We start from the raw sequence: 20331 nt of genomic DNA on the forward strand, positions 1-20331 counted from the left end.
AAGTAACCAAAAGCATCTAAAAAGGTTTTGAGATGAACCTTTACCAAAACGAGGGTCAAGCCTTGGGTCTAGCCAAGAGGTGGTCTTGTTCTTATGGTTTATATAGTAAATTTCTCCATCCTGAGTCATGGCTTGTTCCCATCCATCAGGAAGAGGACCTATAATACAGAAAAAAAAAAAAAAAACAATGGTTGGTTTTTATTTGCTGCCCTAAAAAAAAGTGGAAGGGGGGCTAATTTAAAAACAAAACACATCTTAACAAGAAACAATTCATTGAAACATATTTAAAGCTGCGTTCAGAGAAGAAAGGTAAAACTATATACCCACTTCTTCTCCACTAAAAAAAAAAACAAAAAACACCAAATAATAAAATGAACATTCCTAAACACAAAGATAAAGAAAGAAAATTTTTTTTTTCAAAAAAGCCTTTTGGAGGTCATGGCCCAAATTATTATTACTGTTAACCTAAGACATGGAAGAGCTTGCAGCTCAGAAACTACAATCAATTTTGTGAAAATACCTTCCTAGGAACTCCAAGGTTCTTTAATAACAAATATATGGAAGTATTTTTAGAACATCGAAAATATCATAAACATTCTATTTAATATAAAGCACACTTTAGCTAAGACAGCCAAGCTCCATTTATTTCCAAGTTTTATATGACTGACTCACATGAAGAAAGCTGTAAGACAAGAAACTACAGTCCAAACAAACCTTATTTTTAAGCAGGCCAGACATTACTAATGGGTGGGGGTTGCAGTTTGAAGTTTAAGCTTGTTGGAGGCTTGGAAGGAGGCAAAGTAGGTGCTGAAGTTGTTGGAAGGCAAATTACTCAGCAACAAACAGCTTTGAATGTTTCAAAGCTGTAGAGTAAGGAAACATCATCTGAGAGATAGGACTAAAGACTACAGTTAACTCTAAAAGGATTTTCCTATCTTTAAGGGGATAGAGAAGTTAAGACAATTACTCTTGGGAGGTAACAGCAATGAAAAGAGAAGCCCAGAATAAATTACTGAAGTATTCAAATATAATTCATCCTTATCTCCTTGTCCCTCCCAACTCCCCCAGTTCCCACTTCTAACAGGAATCAAAAGAGGCAGGGAAGGAGACACAAACTGGGATAGTCAGTACATGGCTAAAATCTTTTCTGTGGACTAACATGAATTGAACACTTATCTTGTGTCAGTCACTGTTCCTATATATTATGCACATTAACTCATTTAATCCTTACAATAACAAATGACATAAGCAATAGTACTACTTATTCTAATGAGGAAATTGAGGCACAAAGTGACAGTCTGATCAGTCTGGTACAAGATCACAAAGCTAGTTAGTATAAGGAAGGATATGCAAACCCAGGCAGACCGATTCCTAATCCACCGATTCCTAATCCACTGTTCTTCACAATTAACTTCTTCTCATTCATATCCCACAGATGACCAGAGCCTTAAGTATGCCTTCTATGCACAAATACAAAAATTCCCTTCCTCCTGTATTGGCAGTCCACGACGACCTCACGGGTGATGCTGAATAAGTAACTTTGGTTAAACTGACCACTCACACAAGGCCCATGGGACCCAAAGCCCTAATTTTAGGCCAGTTTCATTTGTATTAGGAACAGATCAATTTGCAGCTGCATTTTCAAAGGTCTACTTAAATGGGGTAAAATCCTGTTAGGAAACGCAGACGTGTGGAATTAGTTTGCTATATGCCTAGAATCCTTAAAAGGAAGGCTCCCCTTCAGTCCTGTATGTGGAGCTCTGTACACAACGCTAACCAAGTCCAGAGTTGGAATTTGGAGTACACATCCCAAGTTTACTAGAGGGTGAATGAGAAGCAAACCTGTTTAACACATGTATCAAACCTTTTCTCATCAGCTTTCACTGTCACTTTGGGCTCTGTTTCCCCACCAGAAAGACAGAACTCCAAAAACTGAATATTAATGATTTGCTACTACCATTAGTTATAAAATGGCTCAACCATAAAATGTTTTCACAAAACAACTGTATTTAAAATTTTTAAGTGCTGAACATACCATGTGACTATATATGGTGATGAACAAGTCAAAAGCAGTCACTGAATGCCTTTGGGAGCCTCAACTCAACAACCTCAAAAGATCTCATAGCTTTCAAACTTGCTTGAATGTATGAATTTTGTATGTGTGGTTTGAAAAAAAAAAATCCCGAAAAACAAAAACCCCCACCCCCACCAAAAAAACCAGCATCACTCTCCACTTTAGCTCTCTGAATTAGAGCCACAAGAGATATCTTGGATACAAACCAATCTTCCCTACCTGATCCACTCACTTCATTTTGTAAATTCCACTTACATTCTCTCTGATGGGTCTGTTGTGGTCCATCTCAGAGAGCTCAGCATCGATACTTATCAGCTCTTTTTCTGACCACTTCCTCAGTAACTGGCTTCTCATCTCTTCTTACTCCAGGGTCCTCTATTAGGCATTTTTCTTCTTAAATTATTTTCTAATCAACTTTTATACATGTCATTCATTCTTATTAAAAAACTTTTCATTACTCTCCATCAAGAGGAAAATGCCTAAATTCCTCACTAGCTGGACTCATTTCTGAAGTCTTCTTCAGACACCCAGTTTTCCCAACTTTCCACAAAACCATGCCATGTCCTTTTATGTGCTGTTCCCATTATCACAGATACTTTGCATCCCTTCCCTCCTAAACTCCTAGTCATCTTGCAAGAGACAGCTCAGATGTCACCTCTTTAATTCAGCCTTTCCAGATTACCCCAGATAGAAATTAAGTTTCCTCTTCTATTCTCTATGAACATGTAGCAGATAGAGTTATAATTACTTGTTTACGTATCTGTTCTCCTGGCAATGATCAAATCATTCATCTTTACAAACTTGTAGGCTAATACCTGAATAGCTGCTCAATAAATGTCTGATGGAAGAATGAATGTCCTGACTTTTAAGTAACAATTTGAACTTTCTATAAGCTTAAAATAATGTAGAACATATTTTTGCAATTAACATTTATATCAACATATATGCCAAGGGTAAAAGAATACTTTATATTCATTTTAGCTTTCGTTTAATACTGAGTAAAAATATAATGTTATGTGGAAAGACAGGCCCAAAATAGGATACTTTCTTTATACTGAAAGAAAGCTGCTCACCAAAGGCAAGGAAAAGATTAGAAAAGATCACCTTTAAATAACCTTTCATCACAATTATCCTTGTTATAGAATTAAGACAGAGAAAACTTAAACAAATCTTCCAGTGTTAATGGAACAGTACAGATCCAGGCTTTATTCACAAAAAAAGAATTTTTAGTCAAGTGGTCTGTAAAAGAAATTCAGTGGCTTGATTCTTAAAGCAGGATTCCAAGTCATTCTCTTAAACTAACTGTTGAATAACCATGAAAAGGAAAGAAAGCAAAAAGTGATAAGTTTCTGAAAGTGAAACAAGTTATGCTTAATGAAAGCGTGTTTCAATCCTCTGTTTGGACAAGGGTTATTAGGATGCAGTAAGGTTAAGTCCAGGGAGGACATGTGGGATTCCCACATAGATAAGAGAAAAACCACAGGGGCTCGATCAAAATAAATGTAGAATTATTTTGATATGCCTTTATGTTCCACTTATATTCTGATTTTAATGTGCTACAAATATTCATCAGAATCTCCTGGAGGGTTTGTTAAAACACACGTTGCTGTGCACTACCCCTATACTTTCTGATTCAGCAGTTCAGGGGCTGGGCCTGAAAATTCCCATGTGATGCTGATGCTGATCTAAGGAACACACTTTTGAGAAATCACTGATTTAAAACAACCACTTGGGGCTGGACACAGTGGCTCAGACCAGTGGCTCACACCTGTAGTCCCAGCACTTTGGGAGGCCGAGGAGGGCGGATCAACAGTTCAACACCAGCCTATCAACACGGTGATACCCCATCTCTACTAAGAATACAAAAATTAGCCAGGCGTGGCAGCGTTCACTGTAATCCCAGCTACTTGGGAGGCTAAGGCAGGAGAACTGCCTGAATCCGGGAGGCGGAGGTTTCAGGGAGCCGAGATCATGCCACTGCACTCTGGCCTGGGTGACAGAGCAAGACTGTCTCAAAAAAAACAAAAACAAAACAAAACAAAACAAAACAAAACAACCAAAAACAAAAACAAACAAAAAAAAAAAACCACTTAGAATTCTTCAGCTAGTACAGATGTACTTCTTAAATTTATCTGAGTTATGCACAACCACATCTATTCATTTTAGGCAGTTTGGAGATAAATCTATGAAGCCCCACATGTCTGGGAATAATAGTACACAGCCCTATTTGCTAGGATTAGGCAAATCTATCATGACAAAACAGGCACAAAAAGGGCAGTACATTTTTAAAAATTTTATTGATTTAGTCTGAGACAGAGTCTTTCTCTGTCGCCCAAGCTGGAGTGCAGTGAGGTGATCTCAGCTTACTGCTCCTCCTGGGTTCAAGCAATTTGGACTACAGGCACGTGCCACCATGCCCGGCTAATTTTTGCATTTTTAGTAGAGACAAGGTTTCACCATGTTAGCCAGGCTGGTCTCAAACTCCTGACCTCAGGTGATCTAACTGCCTTGGCCTCCAGAAGTGTTGAGATTACAGGTATGAGCCACCATGCCCGGCCTCCTTTTTTTTTTTTTTTTTTTTTAACTTGAATGCCCCAAGTTATTATCATGGAGAAGTAGCCCAAAATTCATTTCCCATTTGTCCTTAATGACCAGATAGAACTAAGGACTAGGTGTTAGGAGGTAAGAAGAATGGATGTAACCCATGGGAGTTATTATTTTATTTTTTTGAGACAGGGTCTCACTCTGTCACTATCACCAAGGCTGGAGTGCAGTGGCGCAATCTTGGCTCACTGCAGCCTCAAACTCCCAGGCTCAAGTGACCTCCTGTCTCAGCTTCCTGAGGAGCTAGGACTACAGGCACGCACCACAACACTTGCTACTTTTAAAATTTTTCTGTAGAGATGGGGTCTCATTTGTTGCCAAGGCTGGTCTCGAACTAATGAGCTCAAGAGATCCTCCCACCTCGACCTCCCAAAATGGTGAGATTACAGGTTTGAGCCATCGTAGAGATGGGGTCTCATTTGTTGCCAAGGCTGGTCTCGAACTACTGAGCTCAAGAGATCCTCCCACCTCGACCTCCCAAAATGGTGAGATTACAGGTTTGAGCCACCATGCCCAGCCAAGAATTACTGCTGGCCATTTAGCTTCAAACCATTTTTAGTTGAGAACTCTTTACTTCCTCAATACATGTAGATGAAGAGTTCTCTGCCCTAATAAAAAATTTAATTTATATCTATGTCATAGCATTTATCATACAGTATTATTTCATTATGTATGTTTTTTACCTGGCTAGGCTGTGAAATTCCTGAACACAGCAGAATATAATTTACATTTTCCAATTCTGTCCAGCACAGTACCTACTAATAAGAAATAAATATTGGCTGAAATGAATGTAACCAAAATGAAATTCAATTAAAATCTTTTATTTATGCTTTAAAACAAAATACTCTGTTTCATTCTTCCTATGTAAGCTCAATTTCTGCATTATTTTAATGTGCCATTTAAACTGAAGAGACAGGAATATGGCGAATTATTCTATTCAACAAGTATTTATTGAGTTCCTACTATATTCTGGCCCTGGAGATAGAGCAATAAACAACACAGTCCCTATCTGATGGAATACATGTTCTAGACAGCAAGACCAACAGGTGCATATGGTGCAATGTTGGCTAAAGAAAAGTGCATCAAAAATAAGTAATGCAGCATACATGCAGAAAGAAAGATGGGAAACAGTTTTTTAGAAAAGCAGATCAAGAAGGACAGGAAGTGACCTGTAAGCTTGGGCCTAAATGCAAGCTTAGCCAAACATGTGACACTCCAGGGCCTGAGCATCCCAGGCAGGCAAAAGCATGAAGCGGCAACCGTGTGAGGATGAGGCAGAAGTTGTTCACTTCGTTTTTAAGGTTAAGAATCTACCAAAAAAAAACTTTCATCATTTCAACCAGTAAAGGGTTAAATGGGCAATACTTAAAGGGGATTACCATTACTAAAAAGTAATTTCAATCCCCCAAACTCATGACAACCTCTAGACTGGTCAGAATGGGTAATACACATCTTCACCCCAATTAACTTTTATACACTTGAAAGCAGGGCTCTTAGACATGGAAAAGATGTGGAAGCTTTTCAAGGCTGAGCTATCATGCCTGACCACCACACCAAAGCCTTCTTTAGAAGAAAAGATTAAAAGTAGGCCCTATAACAAAAAGGAAGAGAGAAACAGGCCAGCATTTTAAAGAGGCATAAAGAGTGTGACATGGTTTGGATGTTTGTCCCCTCCAAATCTCATGCTGAAATCGAATTCCCCAAGTTGGAGGTAGTTCTTGGTAGGAGGTGACTGGGTCATGGGGTGGAGAGTGGGATCCCTCCTGAATCGTTTTGTACCATCCCATTAGTGATAAGTGAGTTCTCATTCAGTTGACCTGAGATCTGGTTAAAAGCCTGGGACTTCTCCCACTCACTTTCTTGCTCCTTCTCTCACCATGTATCACACTGCTTCCCACTTGCCTTTTGCCATAATTCTAAGCTTCCGGAGGTCCTCACCAGAAGCAGGCACCGGTACCATGTTTCCTATACAGGTTGCAGAACTGTCAGCCAAATTAAACCTGTTTTCTTTAGAAATTACCTAGTTTCAGTTATTCCTTCATAGCAACACAAAATTAGACTGACAGGGTGAGAAATCTGAATCAGAATAAGTAAAAAGAGAATGGTAGGCAATATATAAAATAATTCATAAATCAGAATTACTTAAACTCGAGGGAAATGAGTTTTTATGTAGGATTTACTATTACTACTTGATTGACAACTTATCTACTATAGCAAATGCCAACTCCCTGTGATATTTTAAAAACAAATAATCCATGTCGTAATACTGAAAGTGACTCACCATCAACTTCCTGCTCTTGCCTAAGGACGTTCTTGCATTAGTAATGACTAACTAAAAACATTTGCCATGTCTATTCAAACAGGAAAGTCTTGATTAACTACACCACGAGTTAGAGGACCAACCTCCCCTTGTCATCTGCCCCACAATTCGGGAATAAAGAAGTCACCCAGGACACTGAAGTTTACAATACGCACCATGATGAGTAGTGCAAAGTACAGGATTATCAAGTAGTTTCCTTAGAAAGCAGCAAGAGTAGCTAGAAAAGTAGATTCAATGACCTTTTAAAGGAACTGAATTCTAAAATTCTGCCTGATTCTTGTTTTGAAATTCTGATCTCGTGTATTTATGATGACTCACAATCTGTTTTTACTATATATAAGGCACTGTTCCTAAGTTCTTTGCAAGCAAATATTAAGTCACTTCAAAAAACCAATGATGGAGATTCTATTAGTATACCCACTTTACAGATGAGGAATCTACGGCAAAGAAAAGTTAACCTGCCTGGGATCATTCAGCCCAACCTATTACGCGGCAGAGTGAGATTCAAACCTTGACAGTCAAGGTCTCCAGAAATCATCCTCTTGAGTACTACGCCACAAGTCTGACAAACAGTAATCACATGTTGCTTTGTTTTGTTTAAAGCCTCTTTTCCTGGAACTTTCATGAAATCCCACTGCTTGTCATATTCTTGTAAATGACTCCCATATTTTTAATGCCTCTCACAGGGTCAATATTAGTCTCTCTCCTCCAACTGGACATTTGAAACCTCACAAGATGTGTTCCCACATTTTGTGTAGGGTTTACTTTTTAAAACATAATTTCCATTTGTCCCTCAAATAAAACTTTCACATATCCTTTCTTTTTCTTTTTTGTGAGATGGAATCTCACTCTGCCACCAGGCTGGAGTGCAGTGGTGTGATCTCAGCTCACTGCAACCTCCGCCTCCCGGGTACAAGTGATTCTCCTGCCTCAGCCTCCTGAGTAGCTGGGACTACAGGTGAGTGCCACTGTCGCCCAGCTAATTTTTGTATTTTTAGTAGAGACAGGGTTTCACCATGTTGGCCAGGAGGGTCTCGATCTCTTGACCCTGAAACTTTCACATAAACTTCCACATTTCCATGATGAAGTTTTAGCAGTGGCTTCCAAACTGGCCTTATTCAACTCCAACATTAAACTTTGTATGTACCACAGCCACACGATCATCTTACCTCACCTCCTCTAAGGAAGAAGTTCTCTGACTCAGGGCTTAGCTCCCTAAAGGAAAAATTCCCAAATTTTTAGTACGTTATCCTCTATAGGCAGGCATTACAAAGCACTGCTTCTGTACTGAAAGCATCCAACATGCCTGGCTCTATCTATTCCTCCACAATCATTTCACGTCCCTTCTCATTCAATTGTTTTTCAGTTCCTCAAACATCTCCTCTCCCAGCTTCAGGAACTTTATAAGTGCAGTTGCTCCTTGCAGGAACTTTCTCTCCACCTTCTTTGCTTTGCTAACTCCCTCTCATCCCTTCCCACTCTGAATGTCACTTCTTCCTACTAACGTGTCTATATAGTTTCTTCTACTTCATCAGCTGCTTTTACTCTGGTAAGATGATTCTATCACTTTAGTAATTCATTCAGTTCTCCCAGCCACGTGGCTTGTTCAATCCTATGGAAATTTCCAGTACCTAGCAGTACCATGAGCTTTCTGCCTCCATACATTCTCAGCATGTCTACCCCTAAGTCTGTGTCCTACTAGCCTCAATTATTTTCAACCCACCGACATTCTACTTTATTTTTTAATTGGAGACAGAGTCTTACTCTGTTACCTAGGCTGGAGTGCAATGGCGTGATCTCAGGTTACTGCAACCTCCGCCTCCTGGGTTCAAGCGATTCTCCGGTCTCAGCCTCCTGAGTAGATGGGATTACAGGCACGTACCACCACCTCCGGCTAACTTTTGTATTTTTAGTAGAGACGGAGTTTCGCCATGTTGGCCAGGCTGGTCTCAAATTCCTGCCCTCGTGATCTGCCCACTTCAGCCTCCCAAAGTGCTGGGATTACAGGCATGAGTCACCGTGCCCAGCCCAATTCACGTCGTATCTTTGTGAAGCTTTTCTCCAATCTGTCCCACTAGTAAGACTCTTCCCCACTTAGAAACTGAAATTGCACCTGTTCTGATTTCTTGAATACTTGTTATATACTGTCTTGTGTTCATCACTCTTTTACACTGAGTTTAACTATAAGCTATGAGGAATTATGAGGAGAACTTATCACTCTGTCCTAGAATACATGGAAAAAGTTCTCCATTTTTTATGAGTGGGAATGTACAATTTTGCAAGGTTGCTCAGGACAAAGATAGCAACATTTATTAGAAGCTACTGCCTTGTTAGTAGTTCGTGATACTTTGGTCTGCAATTTGTGCAGGCTTTTGGCTTTCAAAATAAACAGGAACTAAAATGCATTCACCTCTGACTCTTCCGTAGTTTTCTTTACAAAGGCATCTTCCATTAATATACATATCTGAAATTCATATGTTTGATCATATACATACCCTAAACAATCCCTAATCAAGTTCTGCCCACACTACTAAGACTTTCAGGCAGACGCAATGAAAAAAGTTATATACAAGTTTGCTGCATAATGACATTTAGCCAGCGATGGACCACATATAAGATGGTGATCCCAGAAACTTATTAATAGAACTGAAAAATTCCTGTCATCTAGAGACATCGTCACTATCTTAAGGTAATGTCATAATGCAATGCATTACCTTTTCTATGTTTAGATATATTTAGATACACATATACTTACCACTGTGTTACAACTGCCTACAGTCTTCAAGAGGGTAACATGCTGTCTAGGCTTTATAGCCTAGGAGCAATAAGCGGTATTGTAGTCTAGGTGTATAACAGACTATACTATCTAGGTTTCTGTAAGTATACTCTATGATGTTCATACAATGATGAAATCACTCAGCAACCCATTTCTCAGAACATATCCTAGTCATTAAGCAACACATGACGGTACTATTATCACTAACTTATTTTGTGGCTTCGATAAGCCAAGTGTGGGAAAATAAACACATTTACTGCCGGAAGCAGTGGCACGTGCCTGTAGTCCCAGCTACTCAGGAGGCTGAAGTGGGAGGATCGCTTGAGCCCAGGAGTTCTGGGCTGTAGTGTGCTAAGCTAGTTGGGTGCTCACACTAAGTTCAGAATCAATATGGTGACCTCCTGGGAAGCGGGGGACCACCAGGTTGCCTAAGGAGGAAACGGAGTAGGTCAAAACTCCCATGCTGATCAGTAGCAGAATCATGACTGTGAATAGCCACTGCACTCCAGCCTGGGCAACACAGAAAGACCCCAACTATAAAAATAAAATAAAATAAAATAATAAAAATAGCAGTGGCTCACGCCTGTAATCCCAGCACTTTGGGAGGCCGAGGCCAGTGGATCACGAGGTCAAGAGATTGAGACCATCCTGGTCAACATGGTGAAACCCTGTCTCTACTAAAAATACAAAAATTAGCTGGGCATGGTGGCGCACGCCTGCAGTCCCAGCTACTTGGGAGGCTGAGGCAGGAGAATTGCTTGAACCCAGGAGGCGGAGGTTGCGGTGAGCCAAGATTGCGCCATTGCACTCTAGCCTGGGTGACAAGAGTGAAACTCCGTCTCAAAAAATAAAATAAAATAAAAATAAAAAAAGAATAAACACATTTATTGAAGAAAAGGCAGTTTGTAAATCAAGTTTTGGTGAAAGAAATGATTTCTGTTTTTTTTTTTTTTGAGACTGGGTCTGTAGCCCAGGCTGGAGTGCAGTGACATGATCTCAGCTCACTGCAGCCTCCACCTCCCAGGCTCAAGCAGCTCTCCCACCTCGGCCTCCCAAGTGGCTGTGATTACAGGGGTGTACCACCACGTCTGGCTAATTTTTATATTTTTAGTAGAGACAGGGTTTCACACTGTTGGTCAGGCTGGTCTCAAACTCCTGACCTCAGGTGATACACCTGCCTTGGCCTCCCAAACTAACAATCCTATAAACATACTGATAAAAATCAGCTTTGGACAAACAAATGTAAGGGTTGTGGCTAACCCATCCTGCCCACCACATCCTGAGTTCAGGTTTACCCATGTCTTATAGGTAGCTAGAAGATTCTTCTGCCAAACTACTAGAACATGCTGATGAATCCAATCCTCTTCTGGATTACAACATAGGCAGTGTGGTAGACTAAGATGAAACTCTGGACCATACATACGAAGGTTTAGGTTGGAATTCTGGCACTACTACTTACCTGCATTCTACATACCAGCATAGTGGTGCCCCAACCACTATGTTCCTGTCTCCTTTATAGCAGGTGCCTCCCTGTACCCCAATCATTTGACTACATCCTTCTCAACAGACTCTAAGTTCTTGAAGTAGAGACATGGACTTAACACTGCCACCAAATACAACCAAAGTTTGCTGAGCTGACATGATTAAGAAACTATCTGTGAAAAGTATGACTGGTCTTTGTCAAGTTGCAATCTCTCAGAGATTTAGTTTGTGCCTTCAAAAATAATAGATTTTTTTTTTTTGAGACGGATTCTCGCTCTGTCGCCAGGCTGGAGTGCAGTGGCGCAATCTTGATTCACTGCAACCTCCACCTCCCGGGTTCAAGAGATTCTTCTGCCTCAGCCTCAGAAGTAGCTGGGACTACAGGCGCACGCCACCACGGCCAGCTAATTTTTTTTTGTTTTTGTTTTTTTTTTTGAGACAGAGTTTCGCTCTTGTTACCCAGGCTGGAGTGCAATGGCACGATCTTGGCTCACCAAAACCTCTGCCTCCTGGGTTCAAGCAATTCTCCCGCCTCAGCCTCCTGAGTAGCTGGGATTACAGGCGTGTGCCACCATGCCCAGCTAATTTTTTGTATTTTTAGTAGAGACGGGGTTTCACCATGTTGGCCAGGATGGTTTTGATCTCCTAACATCGTGGCCCACCCACCTCGGCCTCCCAAAGTGTTGGGATTACAGGCGGGAGCCACTGTGCCAGGCCTATAAATAATAGATTTAAGAAAAGAAGATAACACTTATTTTGCAGGGTTTTTACATTAAATAAGATCTAATGAAACGATGGAACCACTAGTTTGTATTTAGGTACTCAGTAAAGGTTTCATTCCAGCCTAAAATAGGAATAATAAAATGACCTCTAATGATATTTCTATGGATTCAAGTTTAAGTAATTCATCAGTATTCTATTTGTGTACTCCTTTAACTAGCAGTCTTAGTATCACCTGGAAACTTGTCAGAAATGCAGAATCTCAGGTCCTAATCCTACTAAATCAGACCCACTGAATAAGAACTGCATTTCAAAGAATCCCTAGGCAATTCCTTGACATATTACAAATTAAGAAGTGCTACTCTAGAATACAGAAGACTAATAAGGATCACCTGTTAAATTAAACCTTATCTAGAGTTACCATTAACTCAAACTTTAACAATATAGCAAAAGTACTTACTACTCATTGGGTTACTTGATTTTAAAAATCTTTGATACATTATAAATAAAATTAAATATGACTTTAATTTCATATTCAACTCTAGAACGACAGTATAGTTTAGAGACTCTAAAGGGTTTAGATTCAGACAGACCTGGGGTCAAATCTTGGATTTTATTAGACTTCTAACGTTGGGCAAATTACTTAACTCCTTGGTGCTTGCTTTCTTTATCTATAAAACAGAGATGAACACTCAATGGATAACTGAGAGAATTAAAGAACGTGTTTGACACAGGTCAAGGCTCACAGTAGGTGCGTAAAAGTCTGTTCCCTACTCTTTCTTAAAATAGTTCCACCATTTTGTTCCAATCATATATTAAACATTAAAAATTCACGTATACTATACCTAAGTAGCTTTAAATATAAGAAAATGAGATATTTGTATTTCAAAATTCAAATGATCAGATAATAAAAATGCAAAAAACCATAGAGGAACACCCCTAAAGAAGACTTTTAATGGTATTCCAACATTTTCGGGACAAGGCTCAAACTTCTTAGCTTATGACACAGAGGAATTCTGAGGTGGTCTTCAGGCTCATTGCTCACCATCTTACCACTAGCAATATGTTATTAGAGGTTCTGGGCCTTAGTAATTGTCCATCTACTGCTAGCTACTTTTATATTCCCTTTTCTTCTAACTTAACTTCCTACTCGTCCCCTAATACTCAAGTGCTGAACCCAGTCACTTTCATCATCACTTTGGTCATCCTCTCCCTAGGTTACTGAAACTGCCCTCTAATCTCCCTACTTTTTAAAAAGTTACTGATACCATGTCACTTCTCTATTCGAAACCTAAGTACCTCTGTAATATGGCCCCATTCTGCCTTTTCACAGACTCTATTCATGCTGCAGTGGCCTTTTTGCTATTCCCCAAACATGTCTCAGGGCCTTTGAACTGGTGGTTGTGTTGTGCACGAAACATTCTCCCCCTTTCCCAGATATTCAGATGGCTCTCACTCTCGGTTCATTCAGATTTCTGCTCAAAAGGTGTCAATTACAGAGGCCTGCACTGGAGACGGTAACCTAAGCTATCATCTCCCTCCATCCCCAGCCAGTTAACTCTGATCGTAACTATCCTATTTTTCCTCCTTCCACTTTTAATATCTGACTCATTGTATATTTGTTCTCATTAGCTTAGAACCGTGCCTGGCACATAGTATGTATTCAATATTGAATAAAGGAATCAATGAACCTCCTTAAAGAAGTCTTGGCAGAATGCAGTGGCTTACACATATAATCCCCAGCAAAGCTGCCAAAACGCTGAGACTATAGGTATATACCACCCTGTCCAACTTTTTTCGTCTCTACGAAAGAAAAAAAAAAAAAAAAAAAAGCTGGGCATGGTGGTATATGCCTGTAGTCCCAGCTACTTGGGAGGCTGAGGTGAGAATTGCTTGAGCCCATGAAGTTGAAGCTGCAGTGAGCTGTGATCATGTCACTGTCCTCTAGCCTGGGTGATGGAGCAACACCCTTTGGCCAAAAAAAAAAAAGGTCTTCACTGTTCTCCCTTTCCACTACTGACCTGTGTTCCTCTCTGCCTACTTTCTCAGTACTTAGTCCATACGCCTGCTATAACTTTTTTTTTTTTTTTTGAGAGAGTCTCACTCTTGTTGCTTAGGCTGGAGTACAGTGGCACAATCTTGGCTCACTACAACCTCCGCCTTCTGGGTTCAAGGAATTCTCCTGCCTCAACCTTCTGAGTAGCTGGGATTACAGGCATGTGTCACCATGCCCAGCTAATGTTTTATATTTTTAGTAAAGATGGGGTTTCCACCAAGTTGGCCAAGCTAGTCTCAAACTCCTGACCTCTGGAGATCCGCCCTCCTCAGCCTCCCAAAGTGCTGGGATTACAGCCGTGAGCCACTGCACCCAGCCCTGCCACATTTTCTATAATTATATAGAAAAAGTCTGTCTGAGCTTGATTCTGCAATCACAGTGCATAGCATAAAGCAGGGCATTTGATGTTGAATGAACGACATTCAAGAAGGGAAAAATACAACTGTCTCAAGGTAAAACTATGTGACGGTTTAAAAAATCATTTTCCAGCCAGATGCGGTGGCTTATGTCTGTAATCCCAACACTTTGGGAGGAGGAGGCGGGTGGATCCCATGGTCAGGAGTTCAAGATCAGCCTGGCCAACATGGTGAAACCCCCTCTCTACTAAAAATACAAAAATTAGCCAGGCATGGTGGCGGGCACCTGTAATCCCAGCTACTCGGGAGGTTGAGGCAGACAGCTGCTCGAACCTGGGAAGTGGAGGTTGCAGTGAGCCAAGCTCGTACCACTGCACTCCAGCCTGGGTGACAGAGAGAGACACTGTCTCAAAAAAAAAAAAAAAAAAGAAAGAAAGAAAGAAAAGAAAAGAAAAAAGAAAGAAAAAAAGAAAAAGAAAATCATTTTCCTATTAGGTTATAGCTGTAAGAACTTTCTAGAAGAAAAGGTCAAGTATAAGCTCAACGATACCACTAATATGCAACTCTTCAGACTCTCTTCGGTGCAACTTAAGTCTTTTAGATTTTAACTCAATGAAATGGCTTAGAGCTTTACTAAGTTTATTTATGAAAGATTAGCTTTCTGTAAAGTTTTACTGAAGGAATAACACTTAGACTTTACTGAAGGAATAACACTTAGAATAGCACACTTAGACTTCAGACTGCTCAAATAAATACCTTGCATTACAATTTTAACCTAAAGTAAGTTTTACCACTTCCTTACCTTACTAACATCAAAAGAAAACCTTATTTTGGAAAACTGTGTCCACTGTTGCAAGATTTATTCTATTTCACTTAAGCTGCCTATATATGGTAGTCTACGAATATCATTTTTAAAGAATTAGCATCTTAATCTTTCACACAAATACTCCTCTTATGAGTCATAAAATTACTGTAGCAATAGAGTAACCAGAAGGATTTAGAAATCAGTGGGAAAGACAAAAATAATATTCCAACACTTATCAAGAGAATAACACAGGCATTTGAGCTGGTTCTTAAATGGAAATAATTTAACCTCTTTCTCATTCTCTCTACTCCAAAGCTCAGCAAAGTTTCCAAAAATCTACAAATAATCACTGAAGAAAAGTTGAACACAAACACTTCTATTTTTATGCCCCAATATGTAACAAGTCATTTTATTGAGAGAGCTGGTTGAAATGATACTCATGGACCTAAATTTTTTTTCTTTGCATTATTTTTCTTTTTATGAGATGGGGTCTCGCTGTCGTCTCCCAGGCTGAAGTACAGTGGTATAATCTCAGGTCACTGCAACCTCTGCCTCCGGGGTTCAAACAATTCTCCTGCCTCAGCCACCTGAGGAGCTGGGATTATAGGCGCCCAGCAGCACACCCAGCTAATTTTTGTATTTTTAATAGAAGTGGGGTTTCACTGTGTTGGCCAGGCTGGTCTCAAACTCTTAACCTCAGGTGATCTGCCCACCTCAGCCTCCCAAAGTGCTGGGATTACAGGTGTGAGCCACCACATCCGGTCTACCTTAAAATCTTAATAACATTCAAAATGCAAATAAATTTTCCTATCTCAAATGATTACTTCAAAGGCTTCTAATATATTTCAAAAACTATTTGATATCTGTGCTCTAAGATCAATAGCACCCAACAATCTTGAGTTTCTATATGTTTCCCCTTTTTTAGAACATAATCTCTAAAGTAAAGCAAAGATGACAGGAAAGAACTACCTTATACGGAATAATCAGGCATGTAACTAAGAATACGAACACCCCCAATACATTTGAGATGTAGATAGTTATTGTGGATATCATGATTCTCAAATTGAAATAATCCTTTTTTTTTTTTGAGACGGAGTTTCACTCTTGTTACCCAGGCTGGAGTGCAATGGCACGATCTCGGCTCACCGCAACCTCCGCCTCCTGGGTTCAGGCAATTCTCCTGCCTCAGCCTCCTGAGTAGCTGGGATTACAGGCACGCGCCACCATGCCCAGCTAATTTTTTGTAGTTTTTAGTAGAGATGGGGTTTCACCATGTTGACCAGGATGGTCTCGATCTCTTGACCTCGTGATCCACCCGCCTCGGCCTCCCAAAGTGCTGGGATTACAGGCTTGAGCCACCGCGCCCGGCAGAAATAATCCTTTAAAAATATGTGGCACTACAAGAACAGAAAACCAAACACCACATGTTCTCACTCATAGGCAGGTGTTGAACAAGGACAACAGGTGGACTCAGGGAGAGGAGCATCACACACTGGGGGTAGTTGGCGGGGGGCTAGGGGAGGGACAGAGGGGGGTGGGGAGGGATAACATGGGAGAAATGCTGGATATAATATGCACCTATGCAATGACCCTGCATGACCTGCACATGTACCCCAGAACCTAAAGTAAAATAAAATTAAAAAAAAAAAAAGTGGCACTATTAGAAAAAATAGTGATCTACAGCTACTAAAATACAAAGTAACTATATACCCACCTCTCAGCATAATGAATGTGGGTTTCTTTACAGAAAGAATGAAGAAATTAATACTTTAAAAATCATGACGGGAATTAAACAACATCAAGAGTGATTCCCAGTGGAGAGGAAGTGAAAGACTCACACCATCAGAGTCAAATCAAAGCCATTAGTTGCCCTGACACAGGTGGCATATCATTATGCGGCGAAGTCAAGAGCCATGATTAAAAAGTGCCATGTGTCAGCCATCAGAAAAACTCCTATACTAGAATAGATACAATAATTACAAGCTAATGCCATATGCAATTTGAATATTATCAATAAATTACTTTTTTATTTCAAAAAGAAAAAATTTTCATCTTCATATTCCATACTGGCATCTTTTGTTAAAATGAAATGGACTGACCATAGTATTAAGAAAAATGGTGGTTGTTTGTATATTACCAACCATTTTTTAGGAACTTCATCAACAAGTAAATCAAGCCACAAGCTATATAAAACCACCAAGCTTCTTAAGAAATGGTTATTATTGATTCTGGATTATTATGCTTTTTCTTGTACTATTTTTTCATTTCGTAGGGCCATTTCTCTTAATTTACCAAATTTCTAGATGGGAAATAGAAAATAGCAATTTTGCTTTTTTTTAAAAAAGTGTTTTTATTAAAAAAGTTTTTTAAAAAGATATCTGGAATACAAACCTGAGAGTAACCAGTCAAATACATTGTCTGTGTCTCTTCATTGCTCTGACTTTGGGCTTTATTTGTTATAGTTCATTGCTATTAAGTTTCTCATTAGTATAGTCTTTTCCCATATATTGTGACTTCTGAGTGACAATTTCCATCTTATAATAATCAAGAACTTTTAGAAGAATCAGGAACCAACTACTTGGATAAGAGCAAATGACCCCAACTTGATGATAAAAAGCTTACAGAGATAAACATAATTTCAAAGACAGTAACAGATTTTTAACAAAGTAACAGTGGCTACCTGGTATTATAAACTGATTAAATTGTAAAATATTAGATCACATTTATTTACCTATTATATATGCAAGACACTACACCAAGCACCATATACTATTAATAATACATTTTGACTATGTGATATGGATTCTGTCATTTAATGTTCACAACAGCTCTATGAGTTATTATCTCATTTTTCCAAGTGACAAATACAGGTAGATACGGTAACTTGTCCAAGATTTCATGGACGATAAACGATGGCTGGGATTCAAACCAGATCCATGGGATTTCAAGAGCCCTTGGTATTAACCCTTATTGTAAATCGTCTCTCTTTCAAAGGTGAAAAGTAGAACTTCAAAGTTTATGAACTACAACACATTAAGTAGGAATTATCAACATTTTAACCCTGTCGGCTCTGCAACTTTTCACACATCTTTACCCTCTCTGTGCTTTATAAAGTTAAAACCTAAATTAATGCGTGATTTACCCATCATTCTTATATTTCACATCTATTTTCTAGCCCTCTCATTTTTCTTGGTAACAATCTCTCATTTGATCTTTGGTGCTGAGAGATACTACACAGGCAGGAGACTGCAACAGGCGAACGTTAAGGCAGCTCTATACTACTCATTTTGCTTGCTTCTTAACACTTTTCCCCACTCGAAGGAAGGTGCTTAACACACTCTTCTAACATGTATCACCTTTTCATGATCAAGAGGGCATTTTCTCAACCGATCCCCTGAGGTTATTTCCTAGGAATTCCTCACAGTTTTTCTTAAAAGAGAAATCTGAAAGTGCTACATTGGTAGAGTTAAGAATTGTCAAATCAATCCCAATAATTTCTAATAAAATATACAAATAATGAATTTCCTAAAATGTACCTGTAATAAGACATGTGGGCTTTGGGGTGTTATCAAATGTACATTTCTCAAAAGCAGATAAATGGGTTAATTCTGCCTAATATAAATCAAGACATAATTTTTAATGATCCTAAGTAGCTATTTGGCATACAGTTATTTTTGGATTATCACAGAATGTACTTTGACTTTACTGTCACTTGAAGATTCAGCAATTGTGTCGATCAGTGTTAAAATTAAAAAATTCAATATGTATCATAAAAATAGAGCTAAAGAAGTATCACTTTTCACTCCCCAGGGCTTTGTTTTCTAATGTTGAACACAAAAATCATGAAATGTTTACCTTCTCACTACGTAGGGAAAAACTATGGATCCTAAGCAAGTAACAAATAACTATTATATATGTGTGTGTGTATATAAAGTAACAAATTTATATAACTTTTTTTATTTTTGAGACAGGTTCTCACTCTTGTCCAGGCTGGGATGCAGTGGTGCGAACATGGCTCACTGCAGCCTTGACCTCTTGGGCTCAAGCGATCCTCCCAATCTGTCACCCACAATGCTGGCACCACAGGCATATGGCCACTATACCTGGCTAATTTTTATTTTTATTTTTAATAGAGTCAGGCTCTCCTTATGTTGCCCAGGCTGGTCTTGAACTCCTAGGCTCAAGCAATCCTCCCACCTTGGCCTCTCAAAGTGCTGGGATTATAGGTATGAGCCACCACATCCAGGCTTACGCATTATAACTTTTAAAGGGCAATCATCTCAAGTAATTTAGTAGACTAGACTTTACATACACATATATTTATGTATTGAATATTTTAATACAGAATAAAGTAAAATAAAACCATTATCTTACTAAATTATTCAATTTCCTCTTATTTTTCTATTTTCTTCTTCCTCACCTTTCCAATTCTTTCACAAAGTTTGCTGTCACTTACCTGTCACTTAAATGACACAGTTAAAGAATATAAATTAATCTTCTTACAAGGATGTATTGAGTCTTGCCTCTAGAACCTTTTCCAAGTGCACCTTTGTTTTGGGTGATTCTCAGTTACAGATATTTGGAAATCTGCCCAATCACAAAACCACTGGTCTCTAGTCTATAAATGAAATCCACCATTTCAACTTCACATTTTGAAAAAGGACTTATAAAAGCATAATTAAACTCATCATTTTTGCTAAGGCAAATTAGAAAATGAAATAGAGTTTCATAAAATCTTAAGAATTAGAAAGAATCTTAAAAGATCTTTCAGCCTAGTCAACCACAAATATTATGCATAAAACAGGTTTGGGGAGTCTACAGAAAATGACAGTAACTTAAGGAAAGCAGTCTGATGAGAAACAAGAAGTCAGAGCAGAACATGAAGCTGGACTCAATTATGAATGACGAGAATTCTTTTTCAAGAAAAGCAAAGTGAGAAAGTCCTTGTTAAATTAATAAGTAATAAAAATGTAAATCAAGTTGTATTTAGCATGATTAACCCAATAGAGTACTTCAGAAGCACGGTGTAGCTTTGGGTTAGCCATTCAGAAGGCAACCCTTTAAGGGTGAAAATTTTCTGTAGATAGCCTGCTTCAGGGAAGCGATTTTCTGCTTTGTTAGATTAAATGCCCTCAAAA

The 20331-nt window shown here is 39.1% G+C and overlaps 1 protein-coding gene across 12 annotated transcripts in view; it reads right to left on the minus strand.

Moving 5' to 3' along the window:
• Nucleotides 1-20331, minus strand: part of YAP1 (Yes1 associated transcriptional regulator) — a 131196-nt gene that overhangs the window by 48832 nt on the left and 62033 nt on the right. For 4 of the 12 annotated variants that reach the window (XM_032295680.1, XM_032295682.1, XM_032295684.1 and 1 more), the window contains exon 4: nucleotides 39-158. The exons of 4 other annotated variants lie outside the window; for them this stretch is intronic. In XM_032295680.1, the coding sequence (XP_032151571.1) occupies nucleotides 39-158 (120 nt within the window). The remainder of the gene's footprint in view (nucleotides 1-38; nucleotides 159-20331) is intronic. 4 more of the 12 variants (XM_032295685.1, XM_032295681.1, XM_032295688.1 and 1 more) reach the window with 1 other exon arrangement.

The sequence above is a fragment of the Sapajus apella genome, unplaced genomic scaffold (assembly GCF_009761245.1).
Source record: "Sapajus apella isolate SASKATOON/1434 unplaced genomic scaffold, GSC_monkey_1.0 scaffold34, whole genome shotgun sequence".
Taxonomy (NCBI): Eukaryota; Metazoa; Chordata; class Mammalia; order Primates; family Cebidae; genus Sapajus; species Sapajus apella.